Source organism: Euphorbia lathyris, chromosome 2 (genome assembly GCF_963576675.1).
Source record: "Euphorbia lathyris chromosome 2, ddEupLath1.1, whole genome shotgun sequence".
Lineage (NCBI taxonomy): Eukaryota > Viridiplantae > Streptophyta > Magnoliopsida > Malpighiales > Euphorbiaceae > Euphorbia > Euphorbia lathyris.
The window spans coordinates 46,981,289-47,001,516 of record NC_088911.1 but is presented as its reverse complement, the minus strand read 5'-3'; the positions used below and the strand labels follow the sequence as shown (position 1 = coordinate 47,001,516).

General features: G+C 40.4%; 1 protein-coding gene across 1 annotated transcript; it reads right to left on the bottom strand.

Moving 5' to 3' along the window:
• Positions 1–8,542: 8,542 nt before the first annotated feature.
• Positions 8,543–19,787, bottom strand: LOC136220874 (uncharacterized). The gene is made up of 2 exons (XM_066008703.1): positions 19,626–19,787; positions 8,543–10,043 (listed from the first exon to the last, which is right to left on the bottom strand). The coding sequence occupies exons 1-2, from the start codon at positions 19,665–19,667 to the stop codon at positions 8,583–8,585; spliced, it is 1,503 nt and encodes a 500-aa protein (XP_065864775.1). The 5' UTR covers positions 19,668–19,787; the 3' UTR covers positions 8,543–8,582.
• Positions 19,788–20,228: the final 441 nt, after the last annotated feature.

The window sequence follows — 20,228 nt, the reverse complement described above, 5'->3', positions numbered from 1 at the left end:
CCAAATACCTAAACTACCCATATGAATAATAATAATTACAATTTAATCCTTTAACAACTAAACTAAACCTTATTAGTTTCGATCAAAAATCTGAGTTGACTCATGCTGATGTGTCACATATGTTACCATTATGACGTTTTATAATTACTAAAATCGCTAAAGTGGTCTAATTGAGACAAAACTTGAAGTTAAATGATTTTATTAAGATAAATTGAAATTGAGTAATAATTTTGAGACAACAATATAAATTCAGTGACCAATGGTGCATTTAACTCAGGGAATGAAAGGTAAAATTGTGGTTATTGAACTTGTCAATAGTAAAGTGGGTATTTTAGATTAGAAGGGGAAAAAGAAAGAGAACCGGTCAAAAAGTAGAGTCAAATGTAAATAAATACTATTCAACAATCATAGTGGCAATCGATATTAAAAAGTGTAAAGTTCAGTAATCATATCGTTAAGAATTGAAGTTGAATAGTTGTGTAATTTAACTGTTACATGAAAGTCACTAGGCTTGATATTTATAGGAGTGGTAGAGAATTTTTTTTACCTCCTCATCATCCAATATAACACTTTAAAATGACATGTCATTTTGTTTCTTGGTAGAACTCACTTATTATAAAACACTTCATATTTATTTAATTAACATATAATTTTTTATTCAATAATATAATTAATTCAATACTAATTATTAATATAAAAAAATAGTTATCCAATATAATAATTAATTTGATATAAATTATTATTTTAATAAAATTAAATAATTAATTTTTTTTATTAAAAGATAGGGTATAAGGAAAGGAGGTCCGAGACATTCCAACAAGGTGGACACCCCCATATAACCATTTTCGAACCCAAATCAATAAAAATAAATAAATAATATAAATAATATCAAAGAATGAAATGATAATTAATTGTTATGAAATAAATTAAAATTATTATGTGACTAGTTATTTATTAAATAAAAAACACTTATGCAATAAATCTTATTAATTGATTAAAATATGAGTTACATACGAAAAAATAACATATATTTTTTTTACGAGAATCATGCATTAAGGTCAGTGATTCCGAAATGTTGTCATATATGTTCAACTAGACCTTTTAGTTGGTGTATTTAGTTTCGTTGATTGAGAATTTTGCAACTCGTGATTTTGGGTGTTTGTAACCTGATAATAATACTGGCTAAAATAATCTTGATTATTCTCCATGAAAAACTAAGATAAAAGAATGAAATATTATGAATAATAGAAAAAAAATTATCAGAAGAAATGAATAATTAAGTTGCTTTTATAGAGTAATTTTGCAAATTTAAAAGTCTAGGGTCGGCCCTGTAACCATATAGCTAAATTTGTAACACATCCTTATTAATGTTGAGAAAAGTTGTACAATAAATTTTGAAGACTCTTATTAAAAGACGATGATTAACCAAAAAAAATGAAGGAAGCAATTTATATTATTACATTATAATTGAAATTAATTTTGAATACCCTGATGACGAGGAATCAACTCAGGAGGTACCTCAGCAATGTAGCCTTCGTCTCAGTTCAGGAACCTAAGAACTTCGCTGATACTGAGGAAGATGAATTCTGGATGAGCGCAATGCAAGAGGAACTCGACCAATTCAGAAGAAACGATGTATGGGAGCTAGTGCCACATCCAAGGAGTTAGAAGACCATTGGAACAAGATGGGTCTTCCGTAACAAAATGGATGAGCAAGGAAATGTAGTCAGGAACAAAGCAAGGCTTGTAGCTCAGGGCTACAGTCAGCAAGAAGGTATTGACTACGGTGAGACCTTTGCCCCAGTGGCAAAGCTAGAAGCTATTAGGGTCTTATGTGCATATGCATCTTACATGAACTTTAAATTATTCCAAATGGATGTTAAGAGTGCATTTCTTAATGGAGTTATAAACGAGGAAGTTTATGTTAATCAACCTCCAGGGTTTGAGGATCCAAAATTCCCAAACCACGTTTATAAACTCAAAAAGGCTCTGTACGGCCTCAAGCAAGCACCACGTGCTTGGTATGAGAGGCTGACCAGTTTCCTGCTGACTAGAAATTATGTCAGGGGCAAAGCTGATACAACCTTATTCATTAAGAGAAAGGGTAAAGATACCCTGTTGGCTCAAATTTATGTTGATGATATAATATTTGGTGCAACTAACGAATCAATGTGCAAGGAATTTAGCAAACAAATGCAGACTGAGTTTGAAATGTCGATGATGGGAGAACTCAACTTCTTCCTCGGACTTCAAATAAAACAAGGAAAGAATGGCATCTTCATCAGTCAAGCTAAATATGCCAAGGAGATATTAAAGAAATATGACTTGGAAAATTGCAAGCCAATATCCACTCCTATGGGCACTGACACTGTCCTCTGTGCTAACGAGAATGGTAAGTCAGTAGACAGCAAATTATATCGAGGTATGATAGGCTCTCTACTTTACTTAACAGCCAGTAGACCGGACATTCAGTTCTCAGTATGCTACTGTGCTAGATATCAATCTAACCCTAAGGAATCTCATTACATAGCTGTAAAAAGAATCCTTAGATACTTGCAAAGCTCAGTGAACGTAGGTTTATGGTATCCCAACACACATGGCTTTACACTCGTTGGATACACTGACGCTGACTATGGTCGAGACAAGCTAGAACGGAAAAGCACCTCTGGAGGATGTCATTTCTTAGGAAGCTGTCTTGTATCTTGGTTCAACAAAAAGCAGGCGTCAGTAGCCTTGTCTATCACTGAAGCTGAGTACATTGCTGCTGGTCACTGTGTTGCTCAAGTCCTATGGATTAAGCAACAGCTTGAAGACTATGGTGTTCAAACAAAGACAATTGAGGTCAAATGCGACAACAAAAGTGCAATTGGTCTATCAAAGAACCCAATTCAACACAGCAGAATGAAGCATGTTAGCATAAGGCATCACTTCATTAGAGATCATGTACTCAAAGGTGAGATAAAGCTGACCTACGTCCCAACAGATGAGCAGCTTGCGGATATCTTCACAAAGCCACTGGCTCGTGAACAGTTCAGCATACTGAGAGAAGCCCTTGGTATGTTTAATCCTCTTCAGTAAATTCCTGTTCTAAAATGTAAATGTATGCTGAGTGAATTACTATGCTGAATGATTTACACAAATGCATGCTGAGTGATTGTTATGCTGAGTACTTAATGATGCGCCCTCACCTAAGTTAGAGATGAGGACTCACTAAGGGATAAGTGTACCCCGTCGTTATCAAGTAATAAATTTCTGGTTTAAGTCCAGGTTATCGTCCACAGGATTTATTTCTGCAAGTACCGAGCTACTCGATCTCGGATGTTGTCTAGGCTTAGGGGGTTTTGAGTTTGTTTGATTAAATTAATCTACTCCTAGGTTGAATTACGCTATTCCTAGCTAAGTTATCTGATTCTAACTAAGTTATTCTACGCCTAATTAAGTTAAACTACTCCTAAGTTATCTTTTACCAATGCAATTAACCGAAGGAACATGAAGGGATACGATGATAATGAAAATAGAATGTTTAAACAATTGAATAGAAACCTAAGTCACTTGTGTCCAAGGCGATTAACCCGACCTATCCTCCTAAAGTCCCTAGTTCGTGATTCCCTTGTAAGGCCGAAACTAGCTCTAAGGCTCAGTAATTTGGGCTTAATCTTCTATAGGGTCGTCAATCCTATAGGCACTGACTAGGTCAGATTCAGCTCGCAATATTTGTCAACCTAATTTTGGGATTATCGAATGAGTTAAACCAATCAGACAAAGCGTAAGACAAAGATTAAAACATCAAAACAATTGAATAAACAAGAACTATAATATATATCAAAGATGGAAACATTGTCACGAAGTTACAATAAACCTAGAATTCATAGCATGTATCAGAGGCTAGACAGAATGAAAAAGAAGAAAAATCCCTTTCAGGGAACCTGTCTACCAATACAGGCGTCTTTCTAGGATTTAAGGATGAAGCTTGAGCAATCCTCGGTGAATGGAGCTTCGGAGGTGTCTTCAATGGAGGTTTGAAGGATATGGAGGAGGTGGAGAGGATTTCTCAAGGTGAAAAGCTAAGAAAATTACAAAGGAAAAAGATATCTAAATTACAATGGAAAAATCCTATTTATAGACGCGGCTCGGGCCTCGTTTTGACCTATTTTCGTGTCCTTATTGGTGTAGGAAGACGTGGGGCCAATCGTGGCTTCGTGGGGGCGGAATTGGTCTTTTTGACCAATTCCCGCAGGGCTGCTCGCCGAGCAGGGCGAGCTGCTCGGTGAGCAGGGCTACTCGCACCGAGCAGCCCCCTGCTCGCCGAGCAGGCGCCTGGCGGCCTGCTCGGCGAGCAGAAATGGCCCATGGGGCCCTGCTCGCCGAGCGTTTTCGCCCGGAACGCGCTCGATGCGTGCCGAATCACCTCGATGTCCTTTTTCGCCCGAACTTACACCTGCGCACGTATAAAAACTCCAGATAACATTAGTCCAAAAGCTAAATTGATCCGTCAATCGCTTATTTTGAGCAAACGCTTCGTTTGGTGCGACTTTTGACGGACCAATTAGCTTTAAAAGATAACGGAATTATATTATGCATGCTATTTCGGCCGTATTTGCCTAAATTGAACACAAAACGAGCCTAAACGACGAAAAGTAAATGGAACGTTTCCAATTTCTAACTAACTCACACAAAAGCATTTAAATGCGAGAATTGCTCGCTTATTAACTAAATAACTCTAAAACCCGTCCTAAAACCGTACCCAAAGATAGGTGTTTTTTACCCCTATCAAACCTCCTCGCACTTAAAACTTTACTTGTCCCCAAGTAAACTAAAAAACTAAACCCGCCATCACAAGCAAGCTAGAAAACCTCCCGGTTTGACTAGGTGCTTGACACAATTTCGAGCATCTGTAATTACATGCATTCAGAAATACAAAGTAGAGACACGATATCCAAAAGCCGCATTTCAATTTTCATGGGTCATAGTTTTAAGCAAGTGGACACATGTTCAATTAAACGAGTTTAAGGGGATCGCTAAGTAAAACACCTCACCATAGGTAGTTCACTCATTTCACACAATTTTGGTGGCTAAAGTGTTTACTCTCGGCTTATGTTCTTGCTTAGGATTACATTAACTTTGCACGTTCATCCGAGTTCCTCTACTATGCTATATGATCCGATGATATCAAAAACAGCCTCTAATCGGGGTTGTAATGTGGTTAGAGGGTTAAAGGTACAACAAGGGTTAATAGTTCTAGCGCTACAAAAACAAAGTTCAAATGGCTTTAGCAAATATGAAGTGACTGAGCTTTTTATTCATCCCTTATTTTATTTTATTTTTCTTTTTGGGATGTTTTCTTGAGACGTTTTTTATTTTTAAGAACTGGGGAATGAAGTTCTTCCCTTTTGTTCGTCTCTTTTCTTTCCTTTTTCTGTTTTTCTCTTTTTCTTTTTGGGATAGTGATGCTCATTCACTTCTTAGCCTTTTGGCTTGCTACTGTAATGCCATAAACAAAGATAAAGCGCTAGAAGAAAACAAAGGCTCTAATTGAGCTTTGCAAAATAAATTGGGTTAAACAGCAAACCAAGTTGTGGTTTGCAAAAACAGGTTAGAACGAAAGAAAAACCTATAAACTACAAAAACGTAGGCTCAAAGGGGCTTCCTAGAGTGGATGAAAAAGAAAAAATAAGGTAAAGAAAAGGGTTAATTCTAATGAGGCTGATTCATCGTTTATCATCTCAAACCATTGCATGTAGGTTTAACACAGTATTAGGTGCAAAATCTGTAACCTTCCACAAGTCAAAGCATTCACACTAAAATGTCAAGAAAAAGAGCTTTTTGATGTTCGCTCTTAGGCTCAAATTCAACTCACAATTCTTTGGGTTTCAATTTTGTGTTCACTAGTTTTCCCCAAACTCAAGTTTAATGTCACATGCCTTCAATTCTTAAGTTATCTACCTAAGTGGCGATTTTGGCATTTCTTCAAAAGTAGGGTCTAAATGCAAACTGTAGCTCATGCTTTTACAGATACAAGAGTTGTGTCCTACGCCTAAACTAGTTCTCATGCAATTTTAGATTCGGTTCTCAGCCCTCAAAGACAAATAACGAAGTTTAGATTCGAAGGAGGTTCACGGTTTTAGGTCCTAAACATGCAAAAACATAAACAAAACCCAAAAACGCTAAACTAAACTAGACACGACGCAACAAAAATTTAAAAATTTATACAATTTTTTGTAAGTTTGTCTACCCCTCCTCCTCACACTAAAAATATGCAATAAGTTCCAACATTGCATCACAAATCATGAAGTACAAGTGTAAAGAGTTAGGGTGGAGAAGACAACTTACTGATCGGCCGGGGGGTATGGCCAAGGCATGTTGTAGCGCTCGCAGTAATCTGCCGCTACGTATTCAAGACCCGAAAGCCTTCGGTCCATATTCTGCTCAAAGTTGGTGAACCGTTGGTCCATCTGTTGAACAGTGTTAAAGGTCCGTAGGTTAAGATCTCGCATTTCTGCCATCATGGTGTTGATGGCTTGGAACTGGGCCTCCGTCCCCGGCGCTTGGTGTTCCCTTTGGTCTCCTGCTGTTGCAGGTTCTTCTTCCTCAGGTCCCTCATCCCTATGCTGTTGTGGAACTCGTGCTCTTTTCCTTCCCCCTCTGCTAGAGCTTGCTCCTCCGGTTGGGTTCCTGTTTAAGACTTCATGAAAAGTAGATTTCCCCAAAAACTTGGAGTTAAGCAAAGTAGGGTAAATAGCAATTTCGGGATTGTCCAAATTTTTGAATTAGCTCTCAAGCAGGTTGGTAACTAAGTGCCCAAGACCTATGGAACCGCGTTTCCTACTCGTTTGGCTTGAGAAGCCTTCAAATATGGTCTTAACATTATTCACGTGTTTGTGGTTGGCCACACACCACAGTATGAGCAATTCTATCTTTGAGACTTTATTGCTCTCGTTTTTGCCCAGCAAGTTGTGGGCCACAAATTTGTGAACAAGATTGAGAAGTGGGTCTCGAAGAGCGACTGGGCTAGCAGTCTGGGAGTCAAAGTCTGATATGCCTGTCAATTGTTCCCAAGCCATATCTTTTGTAATAGGCTTCTCAAAGTCTGAGATTGCCTCGGGGTGGTTATGGACTCCCATTAGGGCTGCTAGTGTGGTGTTATCAAGACGGTAAGGTTTACCGTTTAGCCTAAAAGAATGCTTCCCACCACCCAAGGGTAGCTCTTTTTTCCAAGTGGTCAAGAATTCCATAGTAAAGTTGTGATAAACTGGAGTCTGTTTTGTGGCTAGTCTATACCAGCCGTGGAATTTGAGGATTTCATTGAAATCCTTCTTTAAGCCTAAACTCGATAAATAAGTTTGATCAACAACTATGTGTGTAGCAAGATCTTGCTTGGAAAATCTATCGTACAAAATTCCCTCACGTTCATCAATAAGACCAAAGGGTGGATCATACTTAGCTTGGAGGCTTTCGTCGAACTCGACCTCTGATTCGGCTTCATTCTCGACGACGACCTTAGCTTTGCCTTTCCGACCCATAGTTCCTGAGGAATAGACCAAAAATGGAAAAGTTAAGACATATTTACAAGTTTCAACATAAACCCCCAATCAAACCATTCATAGGCATAAACCATAGCTTTAGGAACTTAGGGACTAAAACCATAAGTATTTGGTCCCTAAGTGTTTCACCCGTAATTCACAAATTTATGCAAAATTGGAGATACCCAATGACTAAGACATGGTAAGAATGCAATTCACAACTCTATTGACAAGTTTCTAACTATAATTTGAATAGTTGAACTTTGAGCTAAAATGGGGATTTTGCCCAAATTAAGCAATTTCTCCAAATATCCACAAATTGAGAATAGAAATCACACCCAAACTATAAATTAATCATTATGTCAACATAAATTGCAAGGAAATCAGGAATTTAAAAGCAAAAAGAGATTAATTTGAGAAAAGAGAGAGAAACTTAAAACTTAGGTTTTTTTCTTTAATCTCAAAAATTTACCACCCTAAGCTAAAATCTAAGCCTAGAAACATGTTAGAAACCAAAAATAGGTAAAGATTCATACCTTATATCTTGAATTCGGGTTAAAATGGTGAATTTGGGGGGTTAGGTTTTTGAAGAAGCAAAAGGAGAAGGAGAAGGGAAGAAAGAAAGAATGGAATAAAAGAAAGAAGAGAGAAGGGAAGAAGAAGGTGGGGAAGGTGATGATGAGTCACCCCCCTCTTTTTCTTATTCTTTTCTCTTTTTCTTTTATTTATTCTTTCTTCTTTCTTTCTCTCTTTTTTTTTTGGTTCGGGATTTTTTTTTTAAAATCCCGAACAGCCCGTGTCGGCCGAGCCGACTGACTCGGCCGACCAGTCCGGCGAGCTGGGCATTGCCTAACTCGCCCGGGTTGGCAAAATTCGTTTTTTTTTTAATAGAGTGTGGGGGAACAAAGTTTGACAGCGTAAATAAACAAACGAGATTAAAATTCAATTAACCAAAACAATAAAAGAAAAGAAATAATCAAAACAAAAAGAAAAGGGAATGCATAATCAAATTGTTCAAACTTTGAATTAAAAACCGAGGAGAACCCGATTTCTCCCCCTTACTCAATCCTTTCTCAAGATCTTTGGGTTCTTCTCCGTTGTGCTCGGGAGAGAACCCTGTGGCCTTTCCTGCCTGTCCCTATTGATCTGAGCTACCTGATTGCTCAAATCCTTGCAGAAGGCTTCGTTGTTGGCAAGCCTAGCCGAGATCTCCTTCAAAAGAGTGATCACCTTATCGGATTCTTTAGGAGGTTGCATTGGCCCTTGGTTCTGCTGTTGGTATGGGGGCATGCCAAGCCCCTGCTCTCTATGCTCTTGAACAAATCCGCTAGGAGGTCGAAGCACATTCTGATTTGAATTCCCGTAAGAGAGGTTCGGGTGCTGAGGCCTCCTGTAGTTGCCATTGTTGTTGTTGTTGTAGGAGTTGTAGTTGTTGGGGTTGGAGTTGTTATAGTTCTGATTGTATCTCGGCTGCCCCCCAACATAGTTGACCATCTCCACCCCATCTCCAGCGAAAGGGCTACCTGCTTGACAATCCTTTCCATTGTGGTCGCCGCCACAGTGCACACAGGTGGGAGGTCGGCTAAGTGTAGCCAACAGTACGTCCATCTTCCTACTCAAATCCGCGACAACTGGATTTTGCTCCTGTTCTTCCACAGCAAATACCCGCTGCCTTGTGGGGCCGGCGAGCTTCTGTTCCTGCCATTGCACACTCTTTCTGGCCAGCTCGTTAATCATGTCATATGCCTCTGTTGCTATCTTTCTAAACAAATCACCACCCGCTGCGGAGTCTACAATGGCTCTGTTGGTGGGTGTTAGTCCGTGATAGAAGACGCTTACTAACTGATGCTTGGGTATGTCATGATGAGGGCACATGCGCAACATTTTTCTGAATCGAGTCCAAGATGTGTGGAGCGCCTCATGCTCGGGTTGGTGGAAGGATGTGATCTCACCCCTGAGCATTGCTGTCTTCGAGGGAGGGAAGTAGTAGGACAAGAATTCCTTCTCCAACCCTACCCATGTCGTGATTGAACCGGGCTCCAGTGTTCTCAGCCATTCCAAAGCTTGCCCAGTCAGAGAGAATGGGAACAGTTTCAGTCTAGCAGCATCTTGGGGGACCCCATTGGTCCTTGCGGTGTCTGCGCACATTAGGAAGCGATCCAGATGATCATTCGGGCTCTCATGTGCTTCTCCTCCGAACAGTCCGGTCTGTTGGATCAAGTGAATTATACCAGACTTGATTTCGTATGTATTCGCCGGAATGTTTGGAGCAGCAATGCCGGACAAATGCTGGTGTCGGTGCGGTGCCAGGATCTCACTCATCAAACGAGTGTCATTTTCTGGTCCGGTGTTCTCAGCATCCCGCTCATTGTTCCGTTCATTGTCAGTCATCTTGATAGGCTTGATAGGCTCAATGATCTCATCTTGCTTCAGCTTTCCGATCTGTTTGCTCCTGTGAAGAGTATGTTCAAGTTCAGGGTTAAGAGGGACAACCGGTATTTTCGCTGATCTCGTAGGCATACGCTGAGAAAAGATAAATACAAAAGTAAATGAAAGCTGAAGGGAAATCATACACATTATACATTTTTGTACAAGTATAAGAACAGTATAAACAAACACATACAGACACGTATAGATGAAGTTGATAACTACATGTTCGTACAAACGAATATAAACAAGCGTAAGTAAAAACAAGAATGGTTATCATAAATGAGTATATATAAACATGTGTATATAAACAAGTATAATTGGTATAGATACGTATGAAAAAGAATCATGATTATAAACAAGTATATATGATATTAACAAAGGATATATTCACAAAGAATGCCTAAACTAGCAAGTCGACCTTTGGTTCGATATTGCAGAAGAAATAAATCCCCGGCAACGGCGCCAAAAACTTGATGCGCCCTCACCTAAGTTAGAGATGAGGACTCACTAAGGGATAAGTGTACCCCGTCGTTATCAAGTAATAAATTTCTGGTTTAAGTCCAGGTTATCGTCCACAGGATTTATTTCTGCAAGTACCGAGCTACTCGATCTCGGATGTTATCTAGGCTTAGGGGGTTTTGAGTTTGTTTGATTAAATTAATCTACTCCTAGGTTGAATTACGCTATTCCTAGCTAAGTTATCTGATTCTAACTAAGTTATTCTACGCCTAATTAAGTTAAACTACTCCTAAGTGATCTTTTACCAATGCAATTAACCGAAGGAACATGAAGGGATACGATGATAATGAAAATAGAATGTTTAAACAATTGAATAGAAACCTGAGTCACGTGTGTCCAAGGCGATTAACCCGACCTATCCTCTTAAAGTCCCTAGTTCGTGATTCCCTTGTAAGGCCGAAACTAGCTCTAAGGCTCAGTAATTTGGGCTTAATCTTCTATAGGGTCGTCAATCCTATAGGCACTGACTAGGTCAGATTCAGCTCGCAATATGTGCCAACCTAATTTTGGGATTATCGAATGAGTTAAACCAATCAGACAAAGCGTAAGACAAAGATTAAAACATCAAAACAATTGAATAAACAATAACTATAATATATATCAAAGATGGAAACATTGTCACAAAGTTACAATAAACCTAGAATTCATAGCATGTATCAGAGGCTAGACAGAATGTAAAAGAAGAAAAATCCCTTTCAAGGAACCTGTCTACCAATGCAGGCATCTTTCTAGGATTTAAGGATGAAGCTTGAGCAATCCTCGGTGAATGGAGCTTCGGAGGTGTCTTCAATGGAGGTTTGAAGGATATGGAGGAGGTGGAGAGGATTTCTCAAGGTGAAAAGCTAAGAAAATTACAAAGGAAAAAGATATCTAAATTACAATGGAAAAATCCTATTTATAGACGCGGCTCGGGCCTCGTTTTGACCTATTTTCGTGTCCTTATTGGTGTAGGAAGACGTGGGGCCAATCGTGGCTTCGTGGGGGCAAAATTGGTCTTTTTGACTAATTCCCGCAGGGCTGCTCGCCGAGCAGGGCGAGCTGCTCGGCGAGCAGGGCTGCTCGCACCGAGCAGCCCCCTGCTCGCCGAGCAGCCCCCTGCTCGCCGAGCAGGCGCCTGGCGGCCTGCTCGGCGAGCAGGCTCCTTCTCGCCGAGCAGGCCGCTGCTCGCCGAGCAGGCCTCCAGGGGCCTGCTCGGCAAGTAGGCCTCCAGGGGCCTGCTCGGCGAGCAGAAATGGCCCACGGGGCCCTGCTCGCCGAGCGTTTTCGCCCGGAACGCGCTCGATGCGTGCCGAATCACCTCGATGTCCTTTTTCGCCCGAACTTACACCTGTGCACGTATAAAAACTCCAGATAACATTAGTCCAAAAGCTAAATTGATCCGTCAATCGCTTATTTTGAGCAAACGCTTCGTTTGGTGCGACTTTTGACGGACCAATTAGCTTTAAAAGATAACGGAATTATACTATGCATGCTATTTCGGCCGTTTTTGCCTAAATTGAACACAAAACGAGCCTAAACGACGAAAAGTAAATGGAACGTTTCCAATTTCTAACTAACTCACACAAAAGCATTTAAATGCTAGAATTGCTCGCTTATTAACTAAATAACTCTAAAACCCGTCCTAAAACCGTACCCAAAGATAGGGGTTTTTGACCCTTATCACTTAACCCAAAATACACATCAATACTGAGCCAATATACACACAGAGTAGTAAATCTTAAACTGAGAAATCATCCTTTCATATACTACTGACCACTCAGAATCCAAAACGCTTAGTATTCTAAACGATGAGTGTTAGATCCGTTGCACTTAATGCTTAAGCACGCGAATAGCCACCTAGGATGACGTACGCGCCGAATGTGTCATAATTGCTAGGATCTTTGTCGGTTGACAATCCCAAGGAAAAACTGACACATGGATTCGATAAGATCCACACTTCACCGCTATAAATAATGGGTAAATCCCCATTTTTTATCTTCTTTACACCTACCGAATTCTAAGGCAAAAGTTTTCTCTCAAAAAAAAAAAAACTCTCAAAGCTTCCCAAACTTGTTCTGAAATTATGACTCAAGTTTCCGTCAACATCTCCGGTGCTGGTCACCCTAAAACTACCAAGGTCACTACGCCGAGTAAAGGAAAAACTGGGCAAGCTACTTCTTCCAAAGAAAAATCGACCAAAGCCAGAACCTATACTAAGGTTTTCAACAACATTACCGAATGGAAAGTAGATTTCTTGCGATGGGTATCTGAGGCCTTCGTAACCTCCGAGCAACCCTTCTGTGAATGGATATCGCAAAATGGATGGACTGAGCTATTCTCTATTAGGGATCACACTTATCCTGACCTCGTAAGGGAGTTCTACCACAATCTCCGTGTTGCTGATGACAACCAGGATTATCTGGCAACTGTGGTAAGAGAAAAGACCATCTTCATAAACCCTAACTATCTGGCAAATTTGCTGAAGTTAAAAAATGAAGGAGCAAAGCCGAGAAGATCTGGAGATCAGGACAATACTGGGTACGAAGTCACCTTCTGTAAACCTGAAGGCCACTCAGGAGAAGTCTCCAGTTTCTCTATGGGTCAGCACCAAAAGATGGCTCACTATCTGCTGAGTTACTTCATCTATCCCAATATCAACTGCACCACCTCAGCAACGAATTTTGAGCAATGCTTCATATGGCATATGCTGACATATAAGCCAATCAACATGCCAGTATTCCTCATTACTGGGTTCCTACGAAGCATTGGAACTCTAAGATTGGGCTCGCTCATCACCAGGATCCTCATTGATCACAAGATAGACCTAACTGATGAAGTTAAAGCTAGAGGATCTGAAATCACAGCAGCTTCGCTGAGGGCTTTGAAGTTCAATCAGCCTCTGAAGAAAGGAAAAACTGCTGCTGCTGGTGAACAACAAACTGAGGAAACAGATGTCCCGAAGAAAGGGAGAAGAACTAAGGCTCCAGCTGCCCGCAAGAGGAAAGCTGTTGAGACCACTTCCAAGAAGGCTGAGCCTAAGGCAAAGAAGGCTAAGTCAGTTGCTAAACCAGGTTAGGAGAGACCTAAGTCAGCTGAGAAAAGGAGCAGGCAAGATGAGCCTGAAACTGAGGACAGAACTGATGCTGACGTGCAGCCTCAAAAGAAGCAGAAGTCTTCTACACTGACTCCCATTGATGCCATTCCTACTGACGTTGTTGTGCCTGGTGACTCTCACTACACACAGTGTCTAGGAACTGTATCTGAGGAACAAGAAGAAGAGGTGCATCCGGACGACCAGTTTATTGCACAAGTTGAGGAAGAACTAGATGGTGATAGTTCAGAAGATGACGAAGAAGAAAAGGCCAGCGGTCAGGATGACGCTAAGGATAATGAGGAGACAACTAGTGAGGTTGAAGCTGAGCAAGCCAATACTGTGTTGGCTGCTAGAGAAGAACAAGAACTTGACCAACACAATGTTGATCAAGTCCAAGAGCAAGCTGACCAGCTAAATACTGAGCAAGAAGAATCTTCTCCATCTCACTCAGGAGAGTCTATTCAAGCTGACATTCCTCCTCACAGAAGAAGATTGGTTAAGGCAAGTGAAAAGACAGTCAGCGAGCCTCCTGTACAACCACCAACTCTTCCTGACTTCGTTATTCAGAAGCCAACCCAGGACCCTTCTGCAGTTAAGCTGAAATTCTTCAAAAGACAACCACCTTCTACTACATCGGCATCTATTGAAAAGCAAGCCTCAGTTTCTTCCCAAAAGGAACATGCCGACTTAAATGCTTCCGCCAACTGAACAAGTCAAGTTGAGCCGATTACTGTAAATGCTGTTACTCCAAGCATGGTGCTGACTCCAAACATATCTGCCCCCGTCAGCACTGACAGTATTCGAATTTCTACTTCTCCAATCAACATATCTGCCGATCAATCAGTTTTACCAGAACCTCAAGTGCAGATTGGAACCACACCACCAGTCACTGACCACGTCATTTCCTTGACTCCTCTTCCCACCAGTCATACTGATGTCACTGAAGGCTCTCAAAGTTACCTAAATGCCACTGAGTCTGGCAAAAGAATAATCGACTCAGTGCAAGCTTTGATTAAAGACCTTCACCAACCTACTCCTCTTGATGCTGGGTCTTCAACTATTGAGACTACTCAGCTTTCCCAAGTCACTCAGCTTCTCAACGAAGTTAAGGGATTCAAGGATCTGCTGAATGTCATCATTACTTTTCAAGCACAGCAAGCTAAGCAGGATTCCATTGCAAAGCTGGCTGAGATTGCAAATAGGAAATTCAGTTTCAATGGAAGAGATTACACTAACAATGTGAGCTGGTGAGTTGCCTGTGATAAGGATATCATCCACATAACATAAGATGTATGTTTGAATTTGTATATTTGTGTGAACAAAGAGGGAGTTGTCAGCCAATGACATTTTGAATCCAAGAGAGACAAGAAAGTTTCGTAGCCGAATGAACCATTCTCGCGGAGCTTGTTTTAAACCGTATAAGCTCTTCTGAAGTAAGCACACATGGTCAGTTTGATCTGGATCACGAAACCCTTGCGGTTGTTCCATATAGATTGTTTCAGTGAGATTTCCGTGGAGAAACGCATTTGACACGTCAAGCTGATTAATGAACCACCGTTTGGACGCAGCAATGGCCAAAACTGTGCGTATTGTGGTTGCCTTTACCACCGGACTGAATGTTTCTTTGTAATCAATGCCAGATTTTTGAGTGAATCCTCGTGCCACTAGCCGCGCTTTATATCTATCAATGGATCCATCCGACTTTCTCTTTGTGCGAAAGAGCCAGCGAGAGGTAATGATATGTCTTCCTTGGGGCCGTGGAACCAATTTCCAATTTCCGTTGTCAAGTAGGGCTTTTATTTCTTCTGACATAGCTTGTCTCCATTCAGGTAATTTGTTCGCTTTGCTAAAACACGTAGGATCAATCACACCATTTTCATGTATTGCTAGTAGTGCCGCGAATTTACCGCGTGAGTGCAGCATTGTTTGTCGAAGTTGCATTGTATGACGTCGTGCATCGTCGGATTCGATGTTTGCTGACGGTGCTTGCGGTGATGGCGCTTGCACAGGCACCATTGGAGCAGTTGCAATGTTCTCTTGTTCGATGACTTGAGAATTTTCTGCTCTTGGAGCCTCGCACTGCTCGTGTGCCGTATCATGACAGTTTTCCGCTGTCGAAACGCCAGACGGCGAGGCGTGTCGACTGTTGCTGGTTTGATCAGCCCGTGAGACCCCCATCACGCCGTCTCGGTGATGCGTTGCCGCACTGATAGTTGCCGGAGTGTCTGATGCAGCAGCGCCGCTGTTTTCAGCTCGCGGTTCCAATGCCGTATACTGCTGATCTTCGAAAGACGAATTGGCGAATGACGGAGCCAGATTTGTACGGTCATCCTTAATAATAGAATTTGTGTGGCCAACCATGGGTTCCACAGGGATATGCGAGGGTAATGAATGAGGGACAGAGCTAGTGGATCGAGGAATACCTGGATACGGTCCGAGGAGTGAAGGTAGTTCTAGTGTTGTCGCTTCCAACCCTGCGCTAGTAGAGAGAGGCGTATTGACCGGTTGAGCTGCCGGGAAGACCCCTTCATCATGGTTGAAAAATTTACAGATGTAAATTCTTCCTGTGGATATGTCTAAACATAACTCGCCCGAGTGATTGGACGACGGTCCAAGATAAACACAGAGTTTGGAACGAAAATCAAATTTGTTTTTGTTATAGGGTCGTAGAAGTGGATAAATGCCACTACCAAATATTCGAAGGAACGAGTAAGCAGGTTGCTTGCGAAAAAGCATAAAGAAAGGAGAGCGATTCCTAAGTGTTTTGGTAGGAAGAATATTGATCATGCGTACACTATGAACCATGGCATAATTCCAGAATTTAAGAGGTAAGTTAGCATTGGCTAACATGGTGAGACACGTGTCTACTACATGTCGAATTTTCCGTTCAGCGATGCCATTTTGAGCATGTGTGTGAGGGCATGCAATCTTGTGTACAATTCCATTTTCATGGAGAAAAGGCTGCAGTTTTTGAAACTCACCCCCAAAATCGGAGTAGAAGTTTTTAACTTTGGCATCATACTGATTTCTAATCATTGCAAGAAAGTTTTGAAATGTTAGAGCTACTTCACTTTTATTTTTTAGACAAAATAACCAACTAAAGCGAGTAAATTCATCAATGATAATAAAAAAATAACGATGTCCATTAAAGGAGAGAACAGGGGCAGGGCCCCAAACATCCAAATGCAAATTTTCAAATCGAAAAGTACTAGAACGAACAATTGAAGGTAAAGAAGATTGAGATAATTTTCCTAAAGGACAAAAAGAGCAATTATTGGTAGGTGCAGAAGATAATAAATTATTGTCTTTTAGAATTCTACTGACTGTTTGATTCTGACAGTGACCAAGCCGTGCATGCCACCGCTCAAAGGAAATCTTCTCTCTGACTAGCGCCTCTTTCAAGTTGGGTGGAAGCACATAGAGCCCATCCTTACTCGGACCGTGCAACAGGATTTCCCCAGTAGTTTGATCCTTCACAAGAAAATGGTTAGGCCAAAATTCAAAGAAACAAGCATTATCACGAGTGAATTTCTGAACCGACAATAATGATTTAGTAAGCTTGGGTACCAATAAGATATCAGAGATTTTAAGATGTTTGATATGAGATTGACCAAGATGAGAGATTTTCAAACCTTGCCCATTTCCAAATTGAACCGTATCATTGCCCGGATTGTTGTAGTTGACTTGGCTGAGCCGTCATGTGATTGGTGGCGCCCGTGTCCGGATACCAAGGTTGCGGCGGCCCACTGAACGGGTCCATAGGGTTGTGCCATGCGACATGAGCTTGTGCATTGGATTGCGATTGGTGTGTTGCAAACCCTTTGGGCCTCTTGCATTTGTCTGCCCAATGATCAAGATCACCACAGTTAAAGCATTTGCCGCTTCTTCTCTTTTTTGTTTTGGATTTTACATTCGTAGAAGAGGAGACGGAGGACACATTCACTTCATGCGAGCTCAATTGTGGTGCCGGAAGTGTGAAAGCAGATTTTTTTGTGGAGTTAATCATCCCTTCAACTGTTTTCAGCTTGCTCAACAATTGATAGTAATCAATATGGATCCCCTTCTGAATCACTAAATTCTGAATGCATGATTTGAAAGGATCCCCAACATTCTTGTAAAGTAATGACGGTAGAAGATGCATGGGATATGGATTGCCAGATGCAGCCAGATCATCAAGAATAGCTTTTAGTTTTTGCATATATTCACCAATGGGTAACTCATTTTGTTCAAACTCATGTAACTGAATGCTTAATTGGAACTGTTTATCATCAGTAATAACGCCATACGCGTTTTCAAGTGCAACCCAGATGTCATGTGAATAATGAAAGCAAGTAATAATTTCATAAACTTCCTCTGTAATTGAATGTAATAGCAGGGACATCACAACATTTTCTAACTCATCCCACACAGTGTAGGCTAGATTGAGTATAACATCATCAGTATTTGACAGAAAACCTCCCCTAGATAAGAATTTGGGTGGTGGTGGTGTATTGCTTGTGATGTGATCAAAATAGTGATGAAATTTGAGGGTAGACACAATGGCCATCCTCCATGCTTTATAATTGTGTGGTGTTAGTTTTATGTGAGTCTGTGTATGCGTGGGTTGGGGACGGGGTTGATTAACAGACTCACTACTCGGTGTGGAATAGGTTTGGTAATTGGAGGCACCAATGTGATTTAAGGGGCGGGTTAGAGGTGGATGCACATAAAATTGATCATTAGATTGAGTGCAAAAAGTAGAGGGTAATTGAGAACTGTGATAGGACGGGGGAGGTCCAAAGCCAGGTCTGGTGGAAGGTTGCGAAAAATTACCTGGAGGATGAAACAATGGCGGATGTTGCTGCGGTACAGTGATCCGTTGTGTCTGTTGTTGCTGTCGCGGTCGAGGAAATATCCCTCCGTCATGGTGTTCGAACAGATAGGAGGAGGTGACCGTCGACATTGGCGCCGTGGTGAAGGGAGATTCGAACCTCCAACCAGACGACGGCTGAAGGGACGAAGCGGACGCCGTATCCACGGTGTATTCCGTGGCAAAGCTCCTGTTTGCAGAGTTCGACCGAGCGGCCGTTGCTGCGGGTGGCGGAGTGGTGAAGCTAGAAGCTTCTCCAGTTTCTGCGATTGACATTATCGCGGAGGGAATAGCCGCCGAACTGTGATTATTTGCCGTCATCGGCTCTGATTCAGACAGGAATATTGATGACATCGGTTGTTCGTGAGACAACGGTGTCGATTGATTGAAGGAATTTGGAGGAATTGATGCGGAAGCGGAGCCAGACGGATTTGAACCGTTTCCTGCTCGTGATACCATGTTGGACGATTCGGTGTTGGTAGAGAGAGAGAATCCGAATCTTAGAGAGAGAAAGAGAGAGAGATAGGTTGATCGAAATAATAATTCCCTTAGTTAGGGTTCGTATTGATCTTTTTTATTTATATTCCAGATATATGAATCTATATAAATTAGGTTTTGCTAAACCCTAATTAGTTGTATAGTTTAGATACAACTCTAAAACCTAATTCTAGATAGACTAGAATCTTATCTCTGCACACTGAATAGACTTGTGTACAGACTACAATTCTATTTAGTGTGCGGATAATTGTCTGTAGAGATAATACTAATATTATCTCTAACAACCATGCCTAGATCGGTTGAAGTCCGCTAAAGCTTATCTATTTCTTAGATGGGTTTGGAATTTATAGAAATAGAATGGACTGCTCCAACCCGACCCTTTCTATTAATATTAATTAGTAATTTTATATTTTTATTATAAAAAATATATATTCTTGTTTAGATGGATTTATTTGGATTGGACTTGAGATTTAAATTTTAAATCTGAGCTTGTCTAAGTTAACAACGAACTGTATTGGATTTCAGCAGAGCATTTTTAGCAAAAGTAGTTGGATCTCCGATCCATCAACATATGAAAACCTTTTAAAGCAGAAAAAGGTTTTTAACTTAAAGTTCTCTTGTTTACTAACGAATTTAATTCCAAAATAAATTATCTAAAAATAATGTAAAGGGATTATATATATATTCTAAAAGAAAATTTAAGAATTTTGTAGAATAAGTAAAATAATATAGGTACCTTGTGAAATTTTGTCTTGAAGCAAGCCTTGTGATCATCCATAGAAGAATGAATGAAATCATGAAACTGAAACTTTAGTTCAGAAACAATGCTAATTCCATTCTCTAAATTTCTATTTTGGCACAAAGATTTATTTGAAGCTTGCGTTGATTTATCAGAATCCATAATTTCTGCCATATCAATATACAAAAAATAAAAAACATATACAGAAAATATTCACAATATATTCCATTAGTGATATCAAACCCGTAAATTCTAAATAAAATGGAACAGTTGATAAAAAAAATATATTTGGAGACAGAAAATTTCCATCGTGAACTAGTACTATGTAATATATACTACAATTGAAGAAGAAGAAAGCAGAAATATTGGAAATTAGAGAAAATGAAAATTAGTAGAAGTTAATTACCTTGGTAGAGATTTAGAAACTTAGGGAAAGAATAAAGTGGTGTTGTGCGTGAATGCTAATGAACATGTAAATAGCAAGGTTTTGTCTTGGGTAATAAGATACTTGCCCAATACGCACAAATAAAATTAGTAAAATACTTTATTCTACTCTTTATCTACCTTTTAATTTCCTGAAAATTCTTTAAAATCTCTTTG